This window comes from Cavia porcellus, unplaced genomic scaffold, assembly GCF_034190915.1.
Source record: "Cavia porcellus strain 051 isolate PalLab524CR breed Dunkin Hartley unplaced genomic scaffold, mCavPor4.1 scaffold_13, whole genome shotgun sequence".
NCBI classification, from domain to species: Eukaryota; Metazoa; Chordata; class Mammalia; order Rodentia; family Caviidae; genus Cavia; species Cavia porcellus.
Window position 1 is genome coordinate 28,469,262 of NW_026947496.1, and position 27,760 is coordinate 28,497,021.

General features: G+C 43.6%; 2 protein-coding genes across 10 annotated transcripts in view; one reads left to right on the forward strand and one right to left on the reverse strand.

Moving 5' to 3' along the window:
* Positions 1 to 27,760, reverse strand: part of LOC100712642 (cytidine monophosphate-N-acetylneuraminic acid hydroxylase) — a 378,296-nt gene that overhangs the window by 336,317 nt on the left and 14,219 nt on the right. The window contains exon 1 of one of the 2 annotated variants that reach the window (XM_063259972.1): positions 7,321 to 7,337. The exons of the other annotated variant lie outside the window; for it this stretch is intronic. The gene's annotated coding sequence lies outside the window, so the exon portion shown is untranslated. Of the gene's footprint in view, positions 1 to 7,320; positions 7,338 to 27,760 lie in introns of those variants that run through there. 2 annotated transcript variants of the gene reach the window in all.
* Carmil1 (capping protein regulator and myosin 1 linker 1) overlaps positions 1 to 27,760 on the forward strand; it is a 300,958-nt gene that overhangs the window by 103,889 nt on the left and 169,309 nt on the right. For 7 of the 8 annotated variants that reach the window (XM_063259966.1, XM_063259967.1, XM_063259968.1 and 4 more), the window contains exons 3-4: positions 22,093 to 22,143; positions 26,395 to 26,454. In XM_063259966.1, coding sequence (XP_063116036.1) covers positions 22,093 to 22,143; positions 26,395 to 26,454 — 111 coding nt within the window. Of the gene's footprint in view, positions 1 to 22,092; positions 22,144 to 26,375; positions 26,455 to 27,760 lie in introns of those variants that run through there. The other variant, XM_063259969.1, reaches the window with a different exon arrangement.

The following is a 27,760-nucleotide window of genomic DNA, read 5'->3' on the forward strand; positions in this document are numbered from 1 at the left end:
ACTCAATTCTCCTGCCTCAGCCTCGCAGAATGCTGGAACTGCAGGTGTGTATATATTACACCTGGCTTTGTCTGAACAGTCTTCCCATCTGGACATCCTTCTTTATCCTTAAAAGTGTGGGATGCCTCAGCACGGGGATCCATGTAGCACATCTTGTTCACTGTGTGCAGAGATGAGGAAGTGCACTTGACGAGGACAGGTGGCCTTCCTGATACGGCCTGGCTAGATAATGACAGAGTTGAGGCGAGAACTGACCCCTTCTGATTGCCAGTCTGGGGTCTTCTCAACCTCTGGAGCCATGTAGTTTACGCCATCTTGTCCCCAGCTGATTAACAGTGTTTTTGTGCTACCTGGCTGAGGAGAGAGGCTGCAGAAAGGCCTCACTGGGAGGCTGTCAGGAAACACACTGGGGGGCTGGGTGGTGGGGTGAAGGTGAGTAAGACACTCTTGCCCTCGGGGAGTCAAATGTGCAGCAAAGGCTTTTGAGAATGTGCGAGGCAAAATGTGCTTGGCAAGCATTATGGAGCAGGGTGCGCTCTCCAAGTTCCAACTCAGTGATTCAAACTTTCACATACACACACACACACACACACACACACACACACACACACACGGGGCCAGAACCAGTGATACAGTGCCTGTCTGGCAAGTACAAGGTCATGAGTTCAATTCCTGGTACCAAAAATAAAAATAAAAATGAAAAGGATAGGAATGGAAGAGAACTGCCGATGTATGATGTCCCTGGATGGCCATAGTTCAAGTCCTGACTCAAGAGGACATCCTTAAGCAGGTGGCCTGATTAAAAACCTTGATGGTTTTGGTCAACAGCAGCAAGTGGACCATGGGGCACAGGTAGCCAACATACATGAGGCATCTGGGACATGGGTCAGGGCGGAGATGAGCCTATGTAAGCATTGGGTGAATGATGAAAGTTCCATCTACACCTGGTTTTAAGTGCACCTGTGCCTGAAGACAGCTGTCACCCCATGCAGTGTGGAGAGGTGGTTATTTACAAGCAGGGGTCTTTGCTCACACAAACAGCTGGGCTGCTTAGGAAAGTGCAGCTTATGTGGATGAAGGATAGCACCGATCAGACTGGCTCCAGGGGAGTTTCTTTCCTGAGTGGTGCCTCTTTTTCTACCAGGATGCGCCTACCAGGGGTGGTGAGTCTATGGCATGCATGCTGCAGCAGGCTGTTTCTTAGCTTTGGAGCTCTAAAAGGTTCACTATCACTGTAGTCCCTCACTCAGCTTATTATTCTTGGAACATCCATAAAATGTGCAGTCTTAACCACAGGCACTTAAAATTAGACCAATAAACTTGTTTGTATTACATTTGTAACTCTGAAATATATGTAAGTTTATCTCATTTTATTTAAATAGCCGTGTGTGTGTGTGGTGTTTAAAGTGGGTGGTGATGCTTACAGCTTTCCTTGAATTATTATTTAACTTTGATTCTGTCATTTAGTGCAAATTTGTATGAGTTAATAGTGTTAGAGGTGGAAACAGATTACTGTATATTCTAAGGAATCAGTAAAGAGGCTATGTATCTGAATATTGGGTTATTGCAAGAGAGCAAAACCTGGGTTAAAGAACTAGGGTTAATATTAATGAACAAAGAAATTACATTTTTTGGGCGTGACTGGAACTTTGTGCTCTCTGTGGCAAGACCCAGTGATACTTGGGACTGGCACTTCTTTCTCTGAGAGCTCTTGGGGACAGCTGACTTGTGTTTGGAATTCACAGTATTCACACTATGCCTTTCTGGCAAAGGGAACACCTTCCCTCAGGGGAACTTGAACAAGAAGTCAGCCAGCCAAATAAAGCGTATTCCTCTCCTCCCCACATAGAAGGGCCAGGAAGTTGTTGATTCAGGTTAATCCTTGTCGTGGTCAACCTGTGCAGGTTTTCATTACCAAGCAGCCTGCGAGTGAGTGAGAAGAAGTTGGTTTTTGAAAGCTGGAGGAGAGTGAATGGCCAGGAGCTCGAAGTGAGTAGGTGAAAAGTTGTGTGCAGAGGACACTGATGGGCTGTGTCTAGGGGACCACAGAGATGCTGGAGACCAGGTGGTTGCTCACTTTCTGCCAGCACTGAGTTGGATGACACGTGTCAAGGGCAAACCCATCACTGCACGTGTAACTCATTGCTGAGGGCAAGAGGGAGTTTATGAGTAAATGGACAATGAGAGACACAGTGCCCATAGCTGGTTCAGGGTAGAGATGGAAGGCAGAGCAGCGAAGCAAAAAGTCTCTTCTCTTGAGGTGTAAGGGGTACAAGGCTAAAAAGGGACAGCTGACGGTTCCGATTCTAACTATCTGAGTTACCAGGCCAAGTTGAGTTAAAGGTCTTTTAGTCTCAGTTTTGTCTTTTAACATGGGGCCATGGTTTCTTCCTTATGGGACTTGATGGTTAAGGCAGTGCCTTGCCATTCCTGACATGGAGCTGATTTTAAACGCATCCTTCTTTTGTCCTCCTCCTATCCTCTTGTCTATGGGCAGTTGAGAATGAGATGGAGGGTAAAGAGGAGGTGTCCTGAAAGTGCCTTTTGAGGTTTATGAGCATCTTCAATGCAGGGCCAGTGTGCACAACTAGAGGAAGCCCCAAATGCTTGGTTCTTCTGTGTAATGTGGATGGCAGGGGCTACATAGCTACTGTTAAACTTACTGCAAGTATGTCAGTAACTGGGGACTTCGGCTTCCTCACCCTTGAACAGTGGAGTGACAGGAGACCAAAGGTCAGCTTCTGCTGTCCATGCTGTCTGTCTGTCACCATGTGTGACCTTGCTTTTGACAATGATTATAAATTGGCAGGTTTCATTAAAACTACTTATCGGACTAGCCCCTGCTCACTTGGAAAGTATAGCATACTGATGTGTTAATCATTGGAAAATGAAAGTTCTCTTTGGCTGATTAATTTTGAAGGTCCTACTAATGACTGTGATGAGGTGGTTTGGCTGGAACCTGTTCTGTGGGTTTGTCATGTGATCCTTAGGGAACTAGTAAACCAGATTACACCTGGAGGAAATTTTACTTCTAAACTTAAGGTGACTAATAGGTATGTTAGGGGATTAAAAAATATTCAGCTCAGCCTTTCAGAAAAATGTTATTACTGCTTGACTATTGTAATCATCATTAGATAGCTGACAATTATGGAGTCATTATTGATGATTCTGCTCTGCTTTTCCATCTACCCTCACTTGGTCTTCAGAACTCTCGTGTGAGGTAGAGGCTGTTGTGTGTGTTTACAGCTGTGGTGTGAGGCTCAGGGAGTTCAGATTATTTAGTCGCATCTTGCAGCTTTAGGTAAGCAGTGGGGCTGGCCCAGGCCTGTCAACATTGAGAGCTCTGCACCACGCGCTCTCAGTCATGTCTGCAGGATTTGTCTGACTTGCACAATTCACGTGGTCCATCTAGACAGCCTCCCTTTGCGTCATAGTGTCTGTTTCTCTGTGTTCATTGTAAGTCAGGCAAATTCAGCACAGCCTGTGGTGTGATCACCTGGCCTCTACAGCACAGCTCACGGGAGGTCCCTGAGGGAAGGGTGAATGTCCTTCCATCCTTCTTGATGGCTTTCTGTGTTCCCTGCTTTGGACCAACACACATCTCCCTGCTTTGCTTTTCTGCATGTCTTTCAGGAATTAAAAGCAGTTTTCCCATTATGAAGTTTTCCCAGGAAATAAGAATGAGAAAGATATTTTTAGTAAAACACTGAGATTTGGAGTCATCTGTTTAATCTAAAGCGTCTTACATGGGTTAGAAAGCTCCTTCTCCACCAGGCTGTGCTTACTGGTGAGGGCCAAATAGGGTTCAAGATTAAGCTTTGGAATTTGGATTCATATCTTGAAATGAATGAGTTGGAGGATTTTTAATAAGTGACTTATGACAGAACGTGAATTTCTCTAATAATAGCTGGCAAAATCATCAGCCAAGTGACTAATGCAGGCGCTATTCTTCTGGGGCAGGTAACTGGGAGCAGAGTATGGTCCACCGTGCTGCACTTTAGCATTTTCACTGTGATCTTGAGACAAGTATGAAGTCCTTTATGCCTTTACCTAGCAGTCTGAATTGTCACTAAGGAGGTGAGGAGTTTGAATACCTCTATTACTAGACCTGTCCAGACACATTTAAAACCAAGCTAAGCCAGTCATCCCTAAGAACCCTTTCTCAATTTCAGGAAGCAAAGAAAGTATTATTGAACAGCTACTCTAATATATTCATAGTGGTTTAGACTTACAATATAGTTTTAGTTTTATGCTTTTCCTACATTTTATATGATAACATCTATTAGCATATATGTACAGTATATTTAGTGTACTTCTGGTTATTTTAGAGTAAATGATAGTCGAAATATTTTAAATTATTTTAATGGCTTGTGTTTGTTTTCTCTTTGCACCTAAGCCTTTTAAAATTTATGTATTTATTTATTTATGCAGGGTCTAACTTTCTTATTCTGGCTTTTATGACACTGTATCTCAGCTCTGTTTTATGTTTAGGGTTACAGTTCCTGATTTTAAGGGTTATTATATACATGCACATATACACAAATACATGCCATTGATGATTTTCTAATTGTATAGCTTCTAGCAATACATGGGAATAAAAATTAGGATAGTCAGTTTCTGTTAACTGCTTATCCAAGACAGATGACTGTGTGCCAGTGATAGGTTACATAGAAACTCAGCTTTGCATATAGAATGCATAAAATTGTGTTCTTTTGAAAGTATCCATTTCTCAAACTCAGTTTCCTTCTCCTTGAGATAAAGAGGAATTGACTTGTGACGTTAAACATCAGCTTTTGAGTCACCGAATTGCCCTGCTAATCTCTTGGGTCATGCAATTCAGTGACATAACTGGGGTTAGCCAGACTGTTTTAAAGGCAAGATTAACAAGAGCTCATTTTCCAGCTGCCTGGCTAGGAGATTATTGGAGAATGTGCCCTGTCATTGGAATCCAGTGGGATTTGCTGGTGAATACACGAAACGTATTTTATCCACAGCCATCTCACTAAGGGAGCAGCCTCACCTCAGTTATCTTCCTTTTCTTGTTGCTCTGTGCTCTTCATCTTGATTACCTTTGGGGACTCTGGTTAAAGTTAAATGGGCAACTAAGAATTTGCATATGGTTTTCTCATTTTGCATTTTTAAGTCATTTTCTTCTTCATATTTTCATAAATTTCTCTTCGATTGAGCTAGAGACTTATGCTGTGAAATGAACTGTCATTAGTCTTTCTCTACCTTGATTTTTTTCTTTCAACTAAAAAGTGGAGACAGTTAATATCGTTCTTATTCACTGTGATCTTGGGAAGAACGAGGAGATAACCAATGCCATAAAGTCCTTTTGAACTTACAACAAGAAGGTAGTCCAGTTATGGGATTTCTCTGTCTTGCTTCACTTTTATGTGACATTTAAAATGTTAACATTGAATACGCATCAGGGAAGGAAATCTCATTCTGAATGACACCGCTAGAATGATGGATGGCCTATAAAATATTACTGTTGTATATAAAAACTAAGAAAATGTGCTTAAAAACTTTTAAGACCAAAAACTGTTAAGTCAGTTCCTGTTTCTTTCCAAAGACTATAATGAGAAATGAAAAAGTTTGATGGTAAGTCTAGGGCATAATAAAAGTAAGAACATACTCTTTTGGATTTTATGAATCTATTTTGTACTCGGCCTTGTTGTATACTTCAGTTTCAAGAGAAATTGGTGTGTACTTCATGACTGTTTTGCTGCATGGTAATTTTTTATTTCTTTCAGATCTGTGTAGTCCAATGTAATTGTCACTAGCTGTAAAAGCTACATTAATTTAAATGAAAGTAAATTAAAAGTTCAGTTTCTCAGTCATGCTACTCACATTTCAAGTGCCTGTTAGTAGCCAGATGTGACCTGTGGCTTCAGTATCAGAATATGAGATACACAGAACATCCTGGACGTTCTGTGAAAGGGCACTGTTCCAGAGAAGCCGAGGAAAGGCGCAGGACTATCCCAGTGCTTCACTCTCTCAGAGTTGCTCTTTAGAATTTAAATAGAATCTCTGATTTTATATCATCACATTTCATTATAGTTTTTATAATGATTGAAACACACAGGAGGGTGGTTGGGCAGGAAAGTATTCTACACTCTTAATTTGATCATCTTTCAGACTGCATGTGGAAAATACGGTCCTGGAACCGATTCTTTGCTTTCAAGATGCACTTTTCTCATAAAAACTTCCTGAGTTATCTAGTAATGTGTTACCTGTCCCAGTCTAGGAGTCATAATCATGTGCCACCTTGAATCACTATATCTTCATACATAGAAACCAAACTTTTTCCTGTAGCCAAATACCCTCACATGTACGATATCCTAAGTTTATTCCATAAAGACCCAGTTGGGCTCCATCTCTGAGGCACCTCCGGAGTCTGGCCCTTCTGCCCCATACCCACCTTCCTTTACCCTGGAAGGTTTCCACAGCTGCTTCTTGGCAGGCCCCATCTTCCTGCCCTTGAGCTCATTTTATGCATCTTTTAGCCAACTCTCAACCCAACAGTGGGTTACCGTTCCTAGCCAGAGCAGTGTGGATCAGTGGGAGACCTCACCAGCTGCATGGGTCCCTCTAGCCCACCTGTCACATGCCTCTCTTCAGACCATTGTGGGACTTTGCTTCTGCTGTTTCTTCCTGGGCCACGTTGTCTGACAGGTCTGTGTGAGAGGTCTCACTGGACTAAGGATGCCACCCTCTCCACCAGCACCTCAGCAGCAGGCATCCCCGGCCCCTCCCCCAGGCCACCCCATTTCCTTCTCAGGCTGTATTTTCTCCACAACATTTTCACTATAGGTGCCCAAACACCTTGTTTGTTTGTGTGTAGTTTTGTCTTCCCAATAGAACACAAACCGCTTAAAAGGAGGGCTTTGGGTCTTTTTTATCCTTAGTGTCTAGTACCAATGAAATCTTTAGTAATTATTTGTTGAATAAATGAAATAATAGCTCAAGTATTTAATGATAGTTGTAATAACTATTACCACAGAAGTGAAAAGCACAGAGAGGCAGAGAGAGTGAGTCCAGGATTTAAGACTTCCAGACCTGCCTGTCCCCTTGCTGGCCTCCCTTGGAAGAAGCAGAGGAAGGGATCCTCCCAGTTTTGGGTGAGAACTTGTTTGTCTGAGGGAGTAGGAGCCGGAATGAAGGCCTCTGGAGAAGTATTAAGTCTTGGAAATGGAGAGTCAGAGTGTCCCCTGCCCCATGCTAGGTTGATGCCAGACAGGGATGCCACCCTGTTTCTAAGCCAGAGAAGAAAGCTTGGGAGGGGTTCTGAGCATTAAAGGCTGGGGAGTCACTTACTGTTTGCTGCTCTGTGGAGCCTGGGTAGATGCCGTGCGCTGCTGCTGGAGAACATTGGGGAGTGTGGCCTAGCCCTTCACCTCTTCACTTCCTCCTTTTGTGTGCAAATCTAGTTTGGTTTAAAAAGCTCTGCCTGTGTGCCCATTGTATCTAGAAACTTTCAGCCATGTGATGTGACTTTTTAGTTCCTTTAACAGACGAATGATGGCTCAGTATTTCCTGAGCAAGATATTTTCCCGTGTAGCAGATCGCATTCACTTGAAACTTTGGGTAAGATGTGGCTCTTGTAAATTTCCATGACCCTACTTTAAACCGTAGGTTGCTTTAGGTTTGAATCATTTACTGTCATAAAAATAATATGTAATTATTTCTGTGTTTTGTATAGAGTTCGCCTCCCCAGCACTGTGAATCTACCCTTTATAAATTGTTTACTTCTCTCAATTTAACTCTGTTGTCCTGTTGGCATAGTCGAGGGCAAAGATCAAGATATAGCAAGCCACCAGGTATTTGAAACCTTTTATTACAGCAGATTTTGCTTACCTGTGTCCACTGCTGGAAATGACAGGCCCAGCTCCTGGGAGCTGTAGAAGACAAAGCTGGGGCCTATCTTTCTATGAGTGCATCAGGCAAAAAGGCCAGTCAGTACCTGATAGTTCACTTTTCCTCTACTAGTTTAGCCTTTTCTTATCCTGATTTGCTTGGTTTTGGCAGATAAGTTGGGAATTAGCTACAGATCTGTTTGGAGTGCATCTAGGAAAGCTGCAAAAAGCAGATTTTTAAGTACTTTCCTTGTAAGTTGTGACGATTAAGTTGGAAGGATGTGTCAGTGCTGTGGTAGGTGGCAGGGAAATGCAAACCCAGCATTTATAAGATTGACCAAAGTTAATGACCTTTGCCTTCTAAAGTCTTGAATTTTCACAATTGGAAAAGGAATGAGGAAGGGCTGTAAAACATTTTGTGTTTGTTCATTTATGTATTTATTCATCCACTTGTTCCATGGACACTTGAGCACCTTGTTTGTGCCTGGCAGTGCATTGAGCAGTGAGAAATAGAGCTTTGAAAAGGACAGAGGTGGTCCCTATCCCTGCTAGACATATTAAATATACAACTCCATAAGTAATTACAGTTGTGATAGGAATTTGTAAGGAAATGTGCAAGACTTGGAAAGTGTGTTTCCAGGAGACCTGGTGGTATAGTTTGGACAGAATGAGAGAGGAGTAGAAAGAGGGAGAAGAGGAGGAAGAGGAGGAGGATGATAATGACAATGACAATGATTGGTGGGAGGCAGAGTCTGAAGAAGGAGCAAAGTAGATGAGAAGGACCAGAATCACCTGCTGGGCTAGCTGGCTTCTTTGGTGGCTCGTGGCAGCCATTGCCACCAGCATGCATTGGGCAGCGAGGGGCTTCACCCAGGGCTGAGCTTGCTCTTCGTGGTTATAGTGAGAGGATTAGGGGCATGCAGGCTTTCAGGCCTGTGTCAGTGGGATGAGGGTAGGCCAGGGCAGAGGGAGGAGGCCCTGCAGTGTTGTGCAAGTGACAAGTGCTTGCTTGTTAGAGAAGCACTTAACCACCACACACCATGGACCTGCACTGAGATTCTACAGCTGGTCTGGGGTGTGGCCTCAGAATCCTCATTTTTTTTTTTTTTAATTTTTATTTAAGGAGAAAAGAAAAGAAAGAAAAAAAAAACAGTGAAGGGGTACAAGTTATACAGATTTACAGAATAAAAAAATGCGCAGTAGGAAATCACTAGTTAATGGATTACATATTGCCATCTTAGAAATAATTGTTCAAGTCACAAAATTAAAGCTTGTAGAGTGGACATTCCACCAATGATACTGCAAACAGTTCTGTTCAATGATCCAATAAAACTCTGTGATATCATTTTCTATCTTATACTTTTAAATATACATGCAGTTATATAGTTTAGAGCACTTTCTTTTCCTCTCTTTTGTACAGTGACTATTACACATTTTGGGTTTCATTGCTCCCACGGTTCTTGTTGCTTTTTTGGAAGAGAGTAAAACCAAATGTGACATAACAGAACAGAATCGGTCAAGTCAAAAGGGTGGACATAATAGATAATATAAAAACATAATACAAGGTGATCAACAATGGTTACCCTAATGCCTCCCGCTATTTCTAATAGAATTGCCTATATCATTAGTTGTAATACAATTGAACAAAACCGTAAAGAATAAAACCGACAAAACCAAAACATTGGAGACATTGTAGGTCTTCAAAAGTAGATAAAAGTCAACGAGAATGGGCGTTATAATGAATCTCATTATCTTCTCAGCTGATGCCTAAACTTTCGAACCTGATACTATCCAGCAAAACAGAATATAGGAACCTCAGTCAAAAGCAAGATGGTGAGAGTAATACAGGGCTTCAAATCGAGATAATAGAAAGTCAAAGTGGGTTACTATATTATATCCTGCTATATTTTTCCCTGTAATTAAATGGGTAAAAATAAAAAAGTAAATAATGGAGTGGAGATTGAGAAAAAAAGAGGGCATAACAGCGAAACAGGGCAGATCAAAACATAACCATTTAAGCAGAATAGTGTTTCACCACCAGCTAATCCTGACCCAAAAATAGTTACCATATTGACTCCCTCCCTGAAGTCCTTGAGTACAACTTCATATACTGTAGCATTAAGTATATCAAAACAATGTAAATCCATTTAAGAGAATAACAGCATTATAGAGTATTTAGAATCGACTAACAGAAAATGAACAATGGTCTCTGTATAATCTCCTTGTCTTTAAAAGGTTTTTTCTTATACTATCGTACATAGTAAAATCCAATAAGATACAACCTGTTTAGACCATTGGAGACAGAAGAACAAAAGCTAGATGAGACTTCAAAACAAGATGGTACTAAATCAGCATTACCTATTAAGATGTCATTTTCTCCAAAAAAAAGCTGTTCCTATCATCCAATCTTCTCTGTCTCATTTCTGTTGAGCTCTTTTTCTGTCAGTAGCTGTCAGTTTGTCTTCTTCGTTTTGGTCTCTGCTCTATTCGTTGTGGCCTCCCCGCCCCTATTTCTGGGTTCTTTGTATTTTTCTTTTTTTAGAATATCCTGCAATACTTTCTGTAGGGTTGGATTGGTGGTTGCAAATTCCCCCAGTTCCTCTTTATCTCGGAAGCACCTCGTTTTTCCATCAATTTCCAGGGACAGTTGTGCAGGATATCTCAATCTTGGCTGTAGATTATTAGCTTTCAAAGCTTGAATTATTTCTCCCCATGCTCTTCGTGATTTGATGGTTTGTGAAGAGAAATCTGCTGTAATTTTGATGGGTCTTCCCTTGTAAGTGATCTGTTTCTTGTCTCTTACAGCTTTTAATATTCTGTTCTTGTATTGAATTTCTGGAATTTTTATTATTATATGCCTGGGTGTTTCTCTGTTAGGGTTGTAGGTAGCTGGGGTCCTGTATGCCTCATACATTTGAGTATCTTTACCTTTTGCTAAATTAGGAAAATTCTCCTGGATTATTTCTGTGAGTAGCTTTTGTAGTTCACTTGTTTGTGTCCCTACTTCTTCTTTTATGTTCTTAATCCTTAAGTTATGGCTCCTCTTATCATCTTCTTGTCTTTGTATTATTGCTGTGTGTTTCTTTGTTATTTTTAAGAAGTTTTTCATTTCATTCTCCCATGTTTCAAGTCTGCCCTCCAATTCAGATAGTCTGTCCTTAGTTTCTTTCAAGCTGTTATGCCAGTCTTGGGTATACTTCTTGATTTCTTGATAGTCCCTTTGCACCTGCTTCACATACTCAATGCTTTCTCTGTTTTCTCCATCAAGCAATTCTCCCCTCTTTTTCTGTTCTTCCACTCCACCATCTGCTTTTTCCTGGGTGGTGCTTAGCATTTCTCTAACTATTCTGCATACTTCTAGCTTCAGGTCATTGATAACTTCATTCCTGAATTGGTCTATGAGGCTCTCTAAATGGCGCTTAATGTATATTGGTAACAGTGTCCACTATTGCCTGATTCTCAGGATTGGGGGTCGAGGAGCCTTTTTTGTTGCTTCCCTTCCCCATATTTTCTGTTCCTTATAAAATGTAATCTTACACAGGAGGCCCGGCTTCCCTGCCTGTCAGCTACAGCTTGATCGAATTGCGCTGGCTAATTGTTCCAGCTCACCGCTGCGCCCCAGGGAGTTGCGGAGGAGGCAGCCTACGCGGAAGTCGGTCGCTCCTCCGGGCCACCGTCAGGCTCTGGGATCTGGGCTAGGCCAGCCTAGGGAGTCCGCGAGCAGCGTCCCTCCGGCCAGGCACCTTTCACCAATCCCGTCCGAGAGGGAAATGCGCGGCTGCAGTTGCCACCGCGCCCTGCTCTTACAGGACTGCCCGCGCCCAGAAAATCCTCCGCTGGAGTCAGACTGCGGTAGGGAGTCAGTTCCTCGCTCACCTCGCCACCAGTCAGCCTTCCTTCCTGCCCGTCGCGTTTCCGAGACCGTTCCCAGACGCCCGTTCCCAGAGCTCGGGGGTCGCGTCTCTCCTTGCTGAGCCGCTGTGGAGGCACCGGCCGCCGGGCGGCGGGAAATCCAAGCCGCGGTTTCCGATGGCGTGGGGACTCCGTTCCCAGACGCCCGTTCCCAGAGCTCGGGGGTCGCGTCTCTCCTTGCTGAGCCGCTGTGGAGGTAGCCGGCCGCCGCGCGGCGGGAAATCCAAGCCGCGGTTTCCAATGGCGCGGAGTGGAGCCTCCACACGGAGATTTTTCTGTTCCTATTTTAGCGCCAGGACTGTATTCCAAGTTGGATTCTCTCAGCCCAGTTCGTTCCTGAGTCAGCAGAGCATATCTCTACTGGTTCGTATCTCCTTAGTCCGCATCATTCCTGGCCTCTGAGCCGAGCCTTTAGAGAGCGTTCAGTAGTTGCTGTTGTCTGTCCGCCATGTTCTCCAGAGTCCCCAGAATCCTCATTTTTAAACAGCCTCCTAAGCGATACTAGCCCCGGTGGCCTATGGATCTTACCTGGATATTAGAAGGTTGGGGCAATGAGCAAGATGCAAGAATTAGAAATGCTAGAGGGAGCTGAAGATATGGCTCAGTGGTAGAGGGCTTATCTAGTGGGGCTGAGGCCCTGGATTCTATTAGTAGTACCAGAAAAAAAAAAAAAATACAAATCCTAGACATGGTATTTTTTTTTTTTTTTTTTGTATTCAAGTGTGAACTCACGACATCATGCCTACTAGGCAAGTGCTTGAGTCGCTGAGCTAAATTCCCCGCCCCAACGTGGTGCATTTGAAGCTATAACTGACAGAGCCTAGGAGAATAGACAGGAGGGCTCAACTGATCACCACATCTTTAGGCTGCTTGATAAAGCCAACACTGTTTGGAGCATGTTGCATGCATTGCTGCTTCCAAGGCCAGGCTCAGTGAGGTCTGTATTATCCCAGCATTATTGATCAGGAAACTTGAGGCACAGGGAGGCCTTTCCCCTATCTCCCATGCTTGTGAATTGCAGAGCTAGAAAATTGCCACTGGAGTGGCATCCTGTGCGAGTTTGGTGCTCCATTGTTCCTAGACAAGAGGGGGCGAGATTCATGAGGAGACTGAGCCAGGTCAGCATCATCTGTGCATCAAGTTCAGCAAGTCCATGAGTGTGCCACACATTTTACATGTCACTCCATTTAATTCTTGAAACTATCCTAAGGCCTGTATCATATGTATTTTAAAGGTAAGAAAAATAAGAATCGGAGATTAGGTGCTTGGTAAGTGGGGATGTTGCTAGATGATTTCATACTGCTCTGGATCCAAAGCCTGTTCTTTTATAGGCACTTTTGCTACATCGTGATGCATAAATGGGAATTTTCTCCTGGTTGGCAGTAGTTCCCAAGGGAATCATCTCCTCCCACACTAACTCAGGCCTCGTCCCAGACAATGCTGATCTAGGAGCCAAGCAGCAGGCAGGAGCCTGAGGTTCAGGCCTGGCTGTGTTCCAGATGAACCCATTTGCACACATCTTTCACACCTCTTTCCTTATAGGTCTCCTCAAAGCTGTATTCTGCCCATACAAAGACAGTTACAAGGACTCCTTTGTGTTAGTGTTGGGTGTAGGCTGGGCACTTGCAAGGTTATGTCTAAGGTAGCTTACTCTAGGATCTTTGTGTCACTGAGTTGGAAGCAAGGAAAGCAGGGCATGATACTGGGCAAGGCTGGAATTACTCCTGGTCTCTCATATTGCCTGGGCATCATCCATGATGTTGCCCAGTGGTCAGGCTCAATGTGTGCTGTTGTGCCCTACTGTTTATCATGCTTACAACCTGAATCCACATCAGAAATGGATTTTATATTGATTGTGTACATGCTGATCTCATGCAAATATGGTTATGAAACAGTGCTCATGTTTTCTACTTTAACCTTTCTCTACAGCTTTTATTAGTGCACATTGGTTACACAGGTTAATGAGTTTCATTTTGGCAGATTTGTACATGCACATTAATTATTCCCCCATCATCTTCCTGTCCTCACCCTCCCTCATAGTTTGGTGTGTTTTTGGGGAGGAAGTTCAATGTATATAAAGAATTTTGTTCATATTCTTGACTTTCTTTTTCTTTTCCACTTGACTTTATTCAATTTTATCTGTTCATTAAACTCTACTGAAGTTACTTTATCTGCTCATCAATGCGTTGTCTTCAGTGTGAAAAATGTTGCCCTTAATTATGTGTATATATATTAGTTTCTTCATATCATCATTCTAAATCATTCTTCTCCTCCTTATGACTTTCTGAATTCAGGGAAAATGTTCTGATTATTTATATAATGACAGTAAATCTAAATCAAGATGCCCTGCAGGATACCAACCACACAATAGCTATGCTCCAGAGAAAGAGAGAAAATGTGTGGTTCCATTTGGTGGAAACACTAATGTGACAGAGAGAGGGAGAGAGGAAGTGACGTGGGGCCCTGTGGCTTGGGGAGGCACTGGGAGTCTGGGTAGCTGCCCTGAGATGGTATTGGTGGGTGCAGACTGCAGTAGCAGAATGAGAGGACAAGACAAGACTGGTTCCTTGTTGCTGGCCTGCCATCAGTTCACTGCTGGCTGTTTTCATCATTTTGCTGTCTGGGGACCTGGGGCGAGCTAGGTCTGGCTCTGAGGACTTTCCTAGTTTTCTAGGCAGTTGAGATGGTTTTTGGACCTACATTTTTGGAGGTGAAGAGATTAGAGGTATGGAGAGGTCAAGAACCTGCTCAAGTTAAACAGCTGGTAGTGATTGGTGGAGCAGAAACCCAAACCGGGGCTTGCTATCCCTGGAGCCAGTGCTCATGGTCACTAAGCCATAACTGTCATTGTGCCTCATGGGTGCCACACCCAGGACAGAAGACTCTGGCCCTGGAGTTTGAGTGGGATCATAAGAAAGGATGGGAGGTGATTCATTATCCTGGCACAGCCTGAAAGGACCCTCATTCCTGTGGCTTTTCATGTCTGGGATTCTTTTGGCTTCTGCTCTTCCTGAGTCCTAGTCTAGTTCCATTTTGATTATGAAAAATATCCTATTGCCTTGCAATTAATTTACTTCTTGCTAAAATTGTGCTACTTGAAACATAGTATAAAGGGTGATGCAAGGAGACATATCCTTTCCCTCTTCCTGGTCTGTTTCTTCACCTATTAGTTGGGGGAACAGGACATGCTCAACCCTTATTAGCAGTGTGATTTTTAGAGTTGCATCCTGGCAGCTCTTCAGGTACACACTGGAGAGGAGGCTGGTTGGCCCTGTGCCAGGGAAGCAGGACGTGTGGTTAATTAATTGGGTCAACGTGAATGTTAGGTCAGGTCATGCTTTTCTGTACTCCTGGCATGATTGTGTCTCCATCATTTATAATCCACTTAAACTATAAATAATCATAAAGCGGTGATGACCAGAGGTGGTCTCTTACCAGGCGTCTCACACAAAGACCTGGGAACCCCTGCACATTGCTCATCCAGTACTGAAAAGTGTGCCAGGCTTGAAGGTCTCAGCCAAAACTTGTCTGATCTTGTGGACTACAGCTGGGTGTTCTCTCCTCTTTCCTGTTGACATGAGATGGCTGCATTCTAGGAATAGTGGTCAGGGCATCATTTACAGAATTCTCACCTCATTTGTGGGACTCCTCTGGTGGACTGCCATTAAAATGACATGCCATTTCTATGCCTTTAAAATAATGCCATTGTGAAAGAATAGGTGTGATAGATTCCATGAATTTGTACCTGCCATATATTTTGAAAAGAGGATCTACTATGTAGTGAATTGATGCTGTTTTGAAATTGCCACATATTCATTCACCTTTGGGGAAAAATTAAATATGTTTGGTTCTTTCATTCTTTGATGGTACCTTTCAGCTTGCAACGAGAATGAAGTGATTGTGTGTAAACAACACAGCTGTGTGTAAATATTCCATTTCTGTGTCATGGCAGAAATAATCAGGTGAAAAGAAATGGATTTACATAGGTGTTGGAGCACAAAGATTTTCCCCCAAACAAGACATCAAAATAGAAAACCAACTTGGTGTCTTCTTATCCCTTTCAGTGGAACATCAATCAGTTCCAGGGAACAGTGACCCAAGGGGAAGGAAGGTCCTCCCCATAAACATTTACTTGGAACCAGGCATTCTTAGAAGTCCACACAAACCAAAGACTACCAGGGTCTCAGAACTGGAAGAGACCCGGAAAGGGCCTAAATCAAAGACCTAGTGTGTAAAAAAGTAATTTAGAGACCCCTTCCAATCACCTTATTTTAAATTTAGGTAAAGCAAGGGCCTCAGATTATAACATGTTCACACTAGGGTCACTAGGACTAAGTCAATTTAATGCTATTATACTCACATTATAAGTTTATTACAACACTGAAGTGTAAACAGTGATAAGCACTCTATACATATGTTGAGGTCCTCTAGTGACTTTGCATATACTGCTACCATCCTTGTCTTGTTATTTCTCTCCTTTTACACAGGAGGAAATAGGAAGGTTCCGTAATTAGCTCAAGATGACATCAGTAGTGAGTACCAAAGCTTGGGTTCGAACCAGGAAAATTTAACCCCAAACTTTGCCTCTAAACTACTACATCAGGACTTGGTGACCTTTCTCTCCAAGCATGTTAGGCTTTGTGAGTTATGGATCTGTCACATCTACTGGACTTGGTTGGTATGGTATGACAGAAGCCAAAGCAGAAATTGATCAAATGAGCATGACTGTTCTTCTAATGAAATTTCACTTGTAAAAATCCAGTCTGGGCTGGATTTGATCTGGGGATTGTAGTGTGCAGACCTGGCGCTGTGCTTTCCCTTCGTCACCAGGGCATACCACCAATCTGTGCCATAGCTACTGGTCAAGCAGAGTACAGTAATTTAGGTTTTTTAATTTTGTATCGGGGATCGAACTCACGACTGCATGCTTGCAAGGCAGGTGCTTATGCTGCTGAGCTAAATCCCCAGCCCCAGTAATTTAGTTTTAAAAGGAATTTGGGGCCAGTGACTGCCCCACATTTGCATTTTGGATGTTCTCTTACATAGCGTGTCCTCTCCCATTGGCCAGGCAGGACGGTGTACATGGTTTCTGTGTGTTAAGTCATGAGACTTGGAGCCAAAAGAGGGTTAATACTCCCTCAGCATTCTCTGTGACCTTGCACAAGCCCTTTAGCATCTGTCACTCCTAACTTCCCACAGTGGTGATAACGAGCCTTGCCACCTGTCTTTCTCTTTCTCCTCTAAGGATATGTGTGTGCATACATGTACATGTGCGTGTGTGCTTGTGATTTTTTTTTGAGGTCTTGTCTGTGTGCATTTGAAGCTGAGAGTTTGGAAGAGAGGGAAAGTATTAAATGGCATTTATCATTTAGGTCGCTTGTAAATTAGAGAACCCTTCAGGGGTATAAGAGCATTTGCTGAATGTCTGGCATGTAGAGCCCAATTTTCAAGCAGGGCTCTCCTGGTAGTCTGCAGGAGAGGATGTGGTTTTATAGGATGTGGATTTATGGATGGTCTGCAGAGCTGCAGGCTGTAGGCAGTGGACTTAAGATGTGAAGCTGTATTTATTTTAGTTTTTAATAAGTGTGTAATGAGAGGATTCTATAGCCAACCTCATTATATATCATATCCACAAGAAGATTAAAGCTTCTGTGCTAAACTGTAAATTTTAACAATATGGTTTTTTTTTTTTTTTTTTGGTATGGAGAATTTTTATAAATGTTTCAGAGTGCAATTTTGAATTTAAAAGTTGAGCTGAGAAGCCTTGGAAAGGAAGGGGATCTGCTGGTTGCATTTCAGTGAAAGGGAGAGGGAACTCAATTACAGAAGTTGCAAGTGTGGTTTGCATGCTAAGGCCCTGGTGGAAGAATGGGCCTTCCCAGGAGGTGGCCAGCAAGCCATGACTTGGCCTTTATGTGTGAGCTTCCTTGGCTAAGCCCATGTACTCTTGCTGATGTCCTCCTAGCTTTTTACTTTTTACACTTCTCAAGGAAATCCTTTTCCTTCTAGGTCAGAAAACATGTACAGAATAAAGATCTCTTCCTAGCTGTCTTAGTGTCTTTGTGGTTTTTGTTGTTTGCTGTGTTCTGTTGACAAAAACTGACATTTGAAAATCCAGCAGGTGTGACTGCTTAGTTTTGCTTTGGGAATCTACGTCAAAGATGCTATTATTTAAGGTATGTTAAAATCTGTTGTCTAGCAAAGTAGCTAGGTACTGGGACTATGGCTTCACTTACGTGTCTGTTACTTAACTCTTCACCATGTAAAGGTCCTGGGGAAGGGATGTTCTTGTTTGGGCCCTTCTTGTTGGAGGTCATAGGTTGCTTCTCTGTATTGCCCTGCAATCTGTATCCTGCTGGAAGTTAACTAACTTGCTCAGGCATATGCAGCAAGAAAGTAGCAGAAAAGAATTTAAATATGTCTTTCTGATGCCCAAATCCCAGCAAGGAGAAGGACCAATAACAGCCCTGGTTTCCTGGGATGCAAGATTCTCTTTGCCCAAACTGGAAGGGTTGGTTATCCTACAAGCAGGGTGTATACTCTCCTGTGCTTGTCCACCAGGAATCTGAGCACAGTTTCTGATGTGATTTCCTCCCATCCTGGAAGAATTCACTACTATGGTAGTGAATATCCTCTGGGATTCCTAATTTCATGTCAGTTTACAGCCAGTCAAGGTACCTGGTCCCTGAGCTGATTGGGGTTCTCAGTACAAGCATAGATAGAACAAGATGCACAATTCTGCTTGGACCAATAGTATTTGTAGTTTACATCCCACTTCAAAATATCACTATATTATCGTGCTGTACAAGTGTGTAGTCGTGGAATACCATCGGGTGTCTTTGGATGATTTCCTATATTTTACTGTACTCTGGGGGCCTCTAGCTGGCAATCAGATGAGACCACCTAGCACAACACTTTCGTGGCTTAATATGTTTTCTTTTAAAACCTGAGGTCACTCCTGGATGTGTGTCTTTTTAAACAAATTTTTTTAGTGTGTTTTCAATTTCTAAAGGACACTATGTACTTACTCTGCCTTTGAAATGCTTTTGAAGACAGGGAGTTGAAATGCTTTTGAAGATGGATTGGGAGCTCTGTTGCTACCAGGTAAGAGTAGAAATGATCACGTAGGGATCTTGATGTATCTGAATGTAGCCAACATGTTGGTTTCTACTCGGGAAAATCCATAGGGGATTTTTTCCTGTTGTTTTTAATGCATTGACTGCAGTGATAACCCATCAGTGACCTCAGGAACACTGCTGTGGCGATGACTGGAGAGGAAGGGCAGGAGAGGAGTGCAGGCCATTTGATGTTCCGGCTTGTGAGGGGGGCATTATTGTCAAGGGATGGCAAGGCCGACTTGCTCTGATGCTAGTGTGAAATAGTGCAGACTGCTGCCCTATTTCAGGTGTTTGGGTCCATGCTTTAAGGTTAGTTTTAAAGACTTATTAATTAGATCCACACAGAGGACCTTGTAATCACATAATTACCCATGTGTTCATTGCTATAATGGTGTCAAAGTGTCTTGTGATTTTTTAGTTCATGTTTTATTCATGTTTCTCTGTGCCTGTGTTACAGATGAAATACTCTTCCAGAATATGGGGTTTCTTCTGTGATTGGCGTGTATTGTTTTTTCAAAAGGTAGAAATAAAATCCAGGCTCTGCAGTGGTTGCCACAGAGTAAAGGCCAGGAATGGAGGCAGTGGAAAAAGGTCCCAGAGGAAGGAACAGAGATAGAGCCAGATGGGGAAGGAACAGGGAAAGCTGGGGGCAGCCACAGTAAAGAGAGGCCTGAGGGAGGAGTGGAGGAGAGAGGGGAGGGGAGACACAGAGAAGAGCGGCACATGCAGACTCAGGTAGGCAGGAACAAAGACACACAGACCACAGACAGTTGCAGAGGCCAGCAGGTGACCAGATAGGCACACAGGCAGGTAGACAAACTCCAGTAGGAAGAGATCCTTTTCCTTTTAATGCTCCAACATCTCTCATCCTACTGGTGATCATTGCAGCCATTCTTTTCTCCTTGTGGTTCTAAAGTTCTTCGAGTAGTCTGTGCTTCCATGTGTACAGATTACTGTGGGATCTGGCTTTTGGAGAGGTGAGATTTGAGAGCCAGTGTCACTGAGAGCCCCGTCTCAGAAATAGGATCTGTATGTTCGAATCCCTGGTCTTTCATGTGCTTTCTAGTTGACGGGCACAAGCCACACTTTCTCTGTGCCTCCGCTTCCTAACCTTAAAATGGGATGCAGTAATGATTAATCAAGGTGATATCTGCAGACTTATTAAGACACAGCAAGAATTGGGGTGGATATTGCAGAATTACTTCTCAGAGTTAAATATACTTTTCCTAATACTGGAGAGCTGACTAGTTCCTGCCTGCAGCTTTGGCCCTGAGCCCCCGACGCTGAGGAGAGGAGGAGGAGACTGTATTGGTGTGGGGAGGGAGCTTGCTCAGTCCTGCTCTGCTTGGAGCTGACTGAGGAATGAGTTCCTCTGGACCTGCTTTCAGCTTCTACACACGGAGTTTTAGGTCTTGACTGGGTGATCTTGGGACCTTTCTGCCATGTAAGTTATGACTTCATTTCTACACAGAGGTTTTATGGACTTGAGACTCTTGGAAAGATTGGGGTTTGATCACACAGGGGCCTGGAAGAGAAGGAGATGTGACATGTGCTGTTTTGTAAATGATGAGGAGGGAGAGAGGGTGATGAAAGGAGTCTGGCTTCTGTAGCTGTGCTGGTGAGCAGGTCTTTTGAATAATGATCCTGTGAATTATGTCTCCATTCCCCTCTCTACTCTGGCTGTACTTCCCACACATCCTTCCTCTTTCATACTTGTTGCTGGAAAGTCCCCTGTCCCCAAGTGGGAAAAAGGAACCTTTCTTGGGAAGAAGAGCTATGGTTTGGTTCCCTATGTATGGGATATTCCAACACAGACAGCTGCAGGTGTCTTCCCTTTCAGAAGTCATTTGTTTCCTGGCTTTTTGAGCATGTCACCTCCGTGGTCAAGCAGTGCAAGTGAGGCCAGGTGAAAGCCCATCATCGAGGGCTGCTTAGCTGTGACTGTGGCCTTTTAGCACGAGGTGTGGAGCTGCCCAGATCCTTCTGTGCTTGACCTCCACTTTTCCCATCTGTTCATTCTCACACTCCCCAGCCACAGTAGGGAGCTGCCCTGTGTCATCTGTCTTGCCAGTAGTGACTTTTGTCTCCTGCAGTGGTGAACTGTCACTATTCATTGAAGTGTTTTATAAAAAAAATCCAACTTTTTTGCTTGGGGTTTGGGAGACCGTGGAAAGGCATAGAGCCAGCCACTGAGCCCCCTTCTGTGCTCCGATTAGTGATTCTGCCCTTGGATCAGGTCTAGATAAAGCTTTGCCAACTTGGGTAAGTCCTCCAACTCCTGAAACACTTGACTCACAGTTTCTGAGGTTCTGTTCAAATTTAGCATCCTTAGATTAGCATGTGAGTGTCCTTGCTACATAAGGATTTAGTGACATGGGAGTTCTTTGGAAAACAAAAATGGAGATCTCCTGAGGACTTGAAAAACACTGGGGTCTCCTTTATTTGTTTCAGAAGTCCAGGAGAAGTTGCAGAATAGTAGTTTTGACAGTGAGGGCTGGGCACAGACGTCCTGCTCAACTTGAGGCATTTAATTTAAACCCTTTGTATTTGCAGGGACCTTGGTTGGACCAAACAGCCATATAGGCATGTGGGACCTCAAGGCTATGTGCACATCATTAGCTGAGTATCAGAGAGGGAATCTTACGAGCCTTATCTATAACTCAGGGAGATGCAGCTGAGAAGGATGGTAGGGAAGACGTCTTGGAAATGTGGCCTGCTTTTGCTGCCTGCGCCTTACACAAATGTTACTAGCTGAAGTTCTGAGAGTGGAACACAGGAGGGCGGGTGTGGGTGGTAGTTGTCACTGGAGCAGTGTGCATGACTGATCGGCTTTTTCATTAAGCTTGCTGTTGATATAGTGGAGCTCGTGACTGGATGAGTATGTAAGATACTTGTATTTTAATCCCACAGAGACCTGTCTTGCTCACTCAGCTGAAATAAACTGTTGTCCCTTGAGGCTTACTGACTTCCCTTGAGATTTCAGGGGTGCTGTGCTTAGCACAGACTCATTATGTGAGACTGGCAAGCCATGTCAGGTCAGTTCTTACACAGCAGGAGCCCAGCTGTGTCATGACAGGTGTTCCCCATGCCGTGCAGTGATGCTGAAGCTTTTGAGTTTCACTTTCACTATATCCTGTGTGTCACCCCAGAGCCACCAGGCCCACTGTTGGTACCTATGATGACACTGCTGCTTCTTTTTACAGGTGCTCACATCATGCCGGGCCTTCCTGGTGACAGCGCGCATCCCCACCAAGGTAAGTGACCGAGCCTCCTCCCTACCCTCACACAATCCTTCCCTCCCTCTCACATACTCACCCACTCACATTTACTTATATTCCCTCCACTCACACTGTCTCACACTCACACCATATACACACATACCCCAAAACACACCACAGCACGCATTCACACCCTGCAGGCCTCCCTGTGTGCCCTGTGTTGCCTGTGAAAAGGAACATGGCATTGCTTAGTCTCTAAAGGTCCATTCAGCAGTTTCCATGAGATGCCCCTCATTCCACCGTGCCTGTTAAAATCGGACCAGAGGATGCATGGATTAGGTATAGTAATGTCTTAGTTTGTTATGGCAACCAAAAGTGCCATCACTTTGATAAGATATGGACTGAATGCCAGCATCTAAAAAGCTGTTGGCAAGTGACATTTATTGAGAGCTCTTGTAGTAAATAAATCCTTAAAATCTTATGAGAACCGTGAGCTGGGCCCTATTATTTTCCCCTATTTTACAGGTGAGGAAACTGAGGCACAGGAAGGTCCAATAACTTGCCCAAGATCACGCTTTGCTAGAAGGTGACAGATATACAACCCCAGTCAAGGTAGCCTGACTGCAAAGCCCCTGCTTAGCCACACTGTTCTTATTAGAACTCAGAGAGTTATTGACAGGTGTCTTAGAGGATGTGTGATGCTCACAGCAGCCTTGATGGACAGTTGCTATGCAGAAGGAGTCACAGGTCATGGGGAGGAGGGAAGAAGTTGATTCTCCACATCCTGCCTTTCCTGTTTTCTCAGGGGTGGGCTGCCTGACCTACTGTAGCATGCTCAGGGGATAGGTTTGGCTTGGCAGCTGCATCTGCAGTTACTGAGCTTGGTTGTTTGAGCTGCAATGTTTTATGCTCATTTTCCTAATCGTTTTTTGCTTCTTAAAATTTAACTTTTAGTCACCGCTGTTTTCTTTATTTTTTTTCCCTCTCTTGTACTGGGAGTTGAACCCAGGGCCTTTGCATTGAGGCAGGCCTTTATTTAGATTTTATTTTGAGACAAGTTCTCACTGAGTTGCCTTCTCTGGGCTCAAGTCTGTGATATTGCTCTCTCATTGTCAGAGTGCTAGGATTACTGATACAGCGCTGTAGCCCCTATTTTGTGAATACATACTTACTTACTGAATAGGAATCTTTCAGGACTTAGAATCCAATGATTTGCTAGTTAAAAAATTAGGATATCTAGTGTTTTTTTCTTTCAGAACACACACATTTTTCACTCTAATGAAATTTCCCTACAGAAGAAGACATTTGGGCTTAGGCTTTTTTGATGATACAAAATGAATGTTTATAATGTTGTACTAGTGAAATCAATCATCCTGGCGGTGAAGTTGGCCTGAGCCACCTTTAATTAAAATGCGCAAAGGCAGGATGGAAGGAATGAATTAAGCATTATCCCACTGGTGAAACATTGATTGCAGGAGGATGTGGGGTGGAGGGAATAGCCATGGTTGTATTCTTAGCTTAAAATACTCTGAGGAGAGAAAATGCTTTCCTGGAAGGTCATCGCTGTCTTGCCAGGTGGCCCCAATCTGTCCCCTTTTTGCTTCAGCCCCAAATAAAGGCCTGGCTCCACAGTGGTGGTTCTAAAATTTCATGCCAACTTGGTCAGGACAGCTTGAACATTGTTTCTGGTATTGTTGGCACCCTAAGTCAGAAAGGAGCTTTTCTGCCACTGTGGTCTCCTGGCAGTTTCTTGTCTTAGAGAAGCTGGATTCCATGTGTCCACCTGGGTGTTGGCTGAGAAGTAAGGCCAATGCCTTAAACATAAACTTTCTGGAGAAAGAATTATATTCAGAACCGGCACTGGTAGGACTTAGGTGTCCTCTCTTTTTCGGAGGAAGAGTAATTAAATGTTTTTATTTATATAAAATTAAGCGTGTTCTCTTTCCTATCTTAGCATATATGCGGGATGGGTCACATAGGTAGTCAGAGCCACAAGACAGAGCTGCGTTTTGGTGATTAATCACAAGCAGACACCTCTGGAGTCACACTTGCATAGACAAATAGGGATTTGCTCTCAACCCCTCCTTCCCAAGCCCCAGTTTTGCTTTCAGGAACTGGCAACTTTATCAGATCAGGGCAGGGTTTGCAGGTAAGATGGGTGGAGGGATCTCTTGATGTCTGCCAGGCAAAGGCTGGGTAGTCTGAGAGAACACAGGGTGTTAGTGCGTGGGAGTGTGGGTGGCAGTGCTGGAGGAACTAGGAACTGGTACAGGGCCCTGGTCTGGCTGCAGGGCTGAAGCTTGGGCTGTAGAATAGCAGGAGTCGCAATCTAGATGTGCTCTGCTGCCTGTGTGGTAGGCGCTGTCTTGCTGAGGGTCAGGGTCTGGAGTGCAAGAATTTGGTGGGGGAGCTTTTGGTAGACATAGTTAATGCTTTCCTATTATCTAATCAACTGATAATATCTGCTGATCTGACTTAAAATTGCTGTAAGCTTTTCATGCAGCCTGTATCTGTTTCAGCTTTCTGACCAGTCTCCCTGTCCCCTCTTGTCTGAACACCTGATCTAGTGGGAATCTTTGAACTGTCTTTGGAGTGGGCTGGAGTTGGGGAGGATCAGTGATGGGGACTGGAAGCAGAGGCCCGGTCACAGCTAGTCATGAGTGAGAGCAGAGAGCATGACTTGAGCCTTATGGGGATACCTTTTAAGCTGTTAGAGACTGCTTTCTACAGTACTAATATTAACCTGGGTTTAGACTAATCACAGACTCATTGCTTATTAATTGCTGATACTGCGGGATCTATTCCTTTCAGTTTCTATCTCTTCTGAGTTCTTTTAATGCCTCTGGCCTTTGCAAATTCTTTTTCTTCTGCCCAAATTTCTCTGTCTGCCCTTTCTGCTTTACAGACTTGAAGCCATTCTCCAGGGCTTTGCAGAAGTGTCACCAGTCTTTCTTGCCTGCCTAGCATTTTGCCATCAAGGTGCAATTGCTTGGGTGCTTTTGAAGGGTCAAAGTTGACCTCCAGATAACCTCTTTCAGCCTGACCAATCAGGGGGCTAGCTCCCACCCCTAGCACTGCCCACTGATGCCAGCTGTGTGGTCACAACAGTTAGGCTGTGAGCCCACACACCTGGATTGATGCTCATAAGGCTTGTGGTTCATTCCCGAACCTGTTGATAGCAGTTATGATTACAGTATCAGATGTTTCTAGTCAAAGACATTTTACATAGCAGACTGCAAAAGGACAAAGTGTGTATGAAATATTAAATGGTGATAAAAGCAAATCACGTAGGAAAATTGTTGTAAAAACTTTAAGGATCAGACAGTTGTCTGGGAGTGGGGATGAGGAACAATAATCTGGAAGACTTCTGCTCTCAGGTTCTTTGCAAGTGTCTCACAGTTCTGTCAGCATTCCTAGAGGCTTGAGTTAGGGATGGAGGTCCTGTATTGGGGTACGGCTTATAGAGAAAGATCCCTTGAGGCTGGCCTGTGGGCTCATCATGTTCATGATGGGATCATAATTCTTACGTCTCCCTGCTGGGGCATTCTGAGCCACCAGTGCTACATGCATGATTGTCCCACTGCACAGGACAGGATGGTCCCATGGAGTGGTCAGTCTGTCCGATGGGACAATCATGCCTGTGTTACCAGTGGCTCAAGCCAACTAGAAGGCATTAACTCAAAAACTTTGATACTGTGTCAAAGTGTGCTTACTGAAAACCCGTTTATAAGTTTAAAACACTTTAAAGTATGAGACTTCAAGGCTGCACATAGTGGTTGGAGAACAAGATGTATATCTATTCCTCCTTGATTCTAACGTGCCCACAGTGGGCTCTTCAGGAGGATCTGAGAACTGACCAATGGAGTCTTGGAGAAGTTTTCTTTCTATTTCCACTCTCTGAAAATAGGAATTCAGGAATTTTTTGCTGTAGGATGTGACCTGCCAATGTTCTTAGAGTGCCATGCTGCCAGGGAGCACAGGCAAGGCCCACATGGGTTTAGTTCTGGAGGTGCTCTTGGGCCCTCCCTGGCAACATCCCTCTTTATATTTTCTCATCTGTGTACAGATGCAGTGGATGTGGATTGAAAATACTTGAAAAAACTATGTCTCTCCATGCCATCATCTCCTAAACAGTTCAGTTCAACAACTGTTTTTCATTGCATTTGCAGGGTACTAGGTATTATCAGGGATAAAGTACATGGCTGTTTCTAATTATAGTGTTTTTTTTGTTTTACCTTGAATTGTGTGTTTTTAAATCCTCTTTACAGGCCTCTGTTTCCCCTACAGCTCGAGCTGACCTTCAGCTACTTGGAGATCCATGGTGTCGTGTGCACCAGGCCAGCACAGGTGAGTGTAATGACTGCTACCTGCCGATGCCCGAACACTCTGTCCTGAGTTCCTGAAGCCATGCAATGGATTCTTTCTCGGTTTCATCACTGTCCCCACTCCCGCCCCCAGTACTGGGGATTGAACCCATGACTTTCTCACTGACCTATATCCTCTGTCCTCCTTAAAGGTTTTATTTTGAGACAGTGTTTTAATGAGTTGCCCAGGCTGGACTCAAACTGGCAATACTCCTGCCTCAGCCTCCCAAAATGCTAAGATTATAGGTGTGTGCCACACACCCAGCTCTGATGTAGGTGTTAAATGTTTCCTGAGACAAAGTAGAATAACAAGATGAGGGGACATAAAAGTTTTAGGAATGGGAGACCATAATGGGAACACATAACTGAGAAGAACAAATTAGTTCTTATGTTAGTTGGCCATTGGAATATGAAAATACTATGCCTTAGAGGTTTCGTACAGCAAACCTATTTTGGTGCAAAAATATAGGTTTCTTAAAAATCAGCTTTTTAGAGCTATAACTGACTGTAGTAAAATGTAAGATTATAGTCAGTTACACCAAAGTGACCTATACCCCTTAGTAAAATACCCCCATGTAGGCTTCTGTTCTCTATTGCTATAGTTTGTGTTTTCTAAAATTTTATGTGGATGGAATCATGCTGTAGGCACTCTTTTATAGCTGCTCTCTTTTATTCAGTTTAGTTATTTTGGGACTGATTTGTTGTGTTGTTTAGTAGTTCATTCTGCCATATTGGTGAGTGAGTTCCATTGTATCATCCTGTTACAGCTTGTTTATCCATTCACCTGGTGATAGACATTTGAGTTGCTTCCAGTTTTGACTGGCAAATAAGACTACTATGATATTTATGTATAAATCTTTAATTGGAAATATGGTTGCATTTCCCATGGGTAAATGCCAGATGGAATCTGATTATTTCCTCATTGCTTGGACAAAATGCCCAACACCCATAAGTGAAAGGAGAAAAAGCTTCTTTTGGCTCACAGTTTTTAGAGATTTCAGTGTATAGTCAGCTGGTTGCAAAGCAAGGCAGAGGAGCATGGCTGAGAAGAAACAGTCCATGGCATGGCAGGCAGAAAAAGGCAGCAGCAGCAGCAGGGAGCCTCCATTTCCCTTTTTATTCCATCCAGGCTATAAGCCTATTGGTTGGTGCGACCTGCACTCACATCAGTCTTTTGTCTTTAGTAAATCAGTTCCGACGGACATCAAGAACAATGCTAATCCAATCAGTAGGCGCATGTTTAACCTTTGGAGGAACTGCCAGCCTGTTCTCAAACATTGCCACCCACA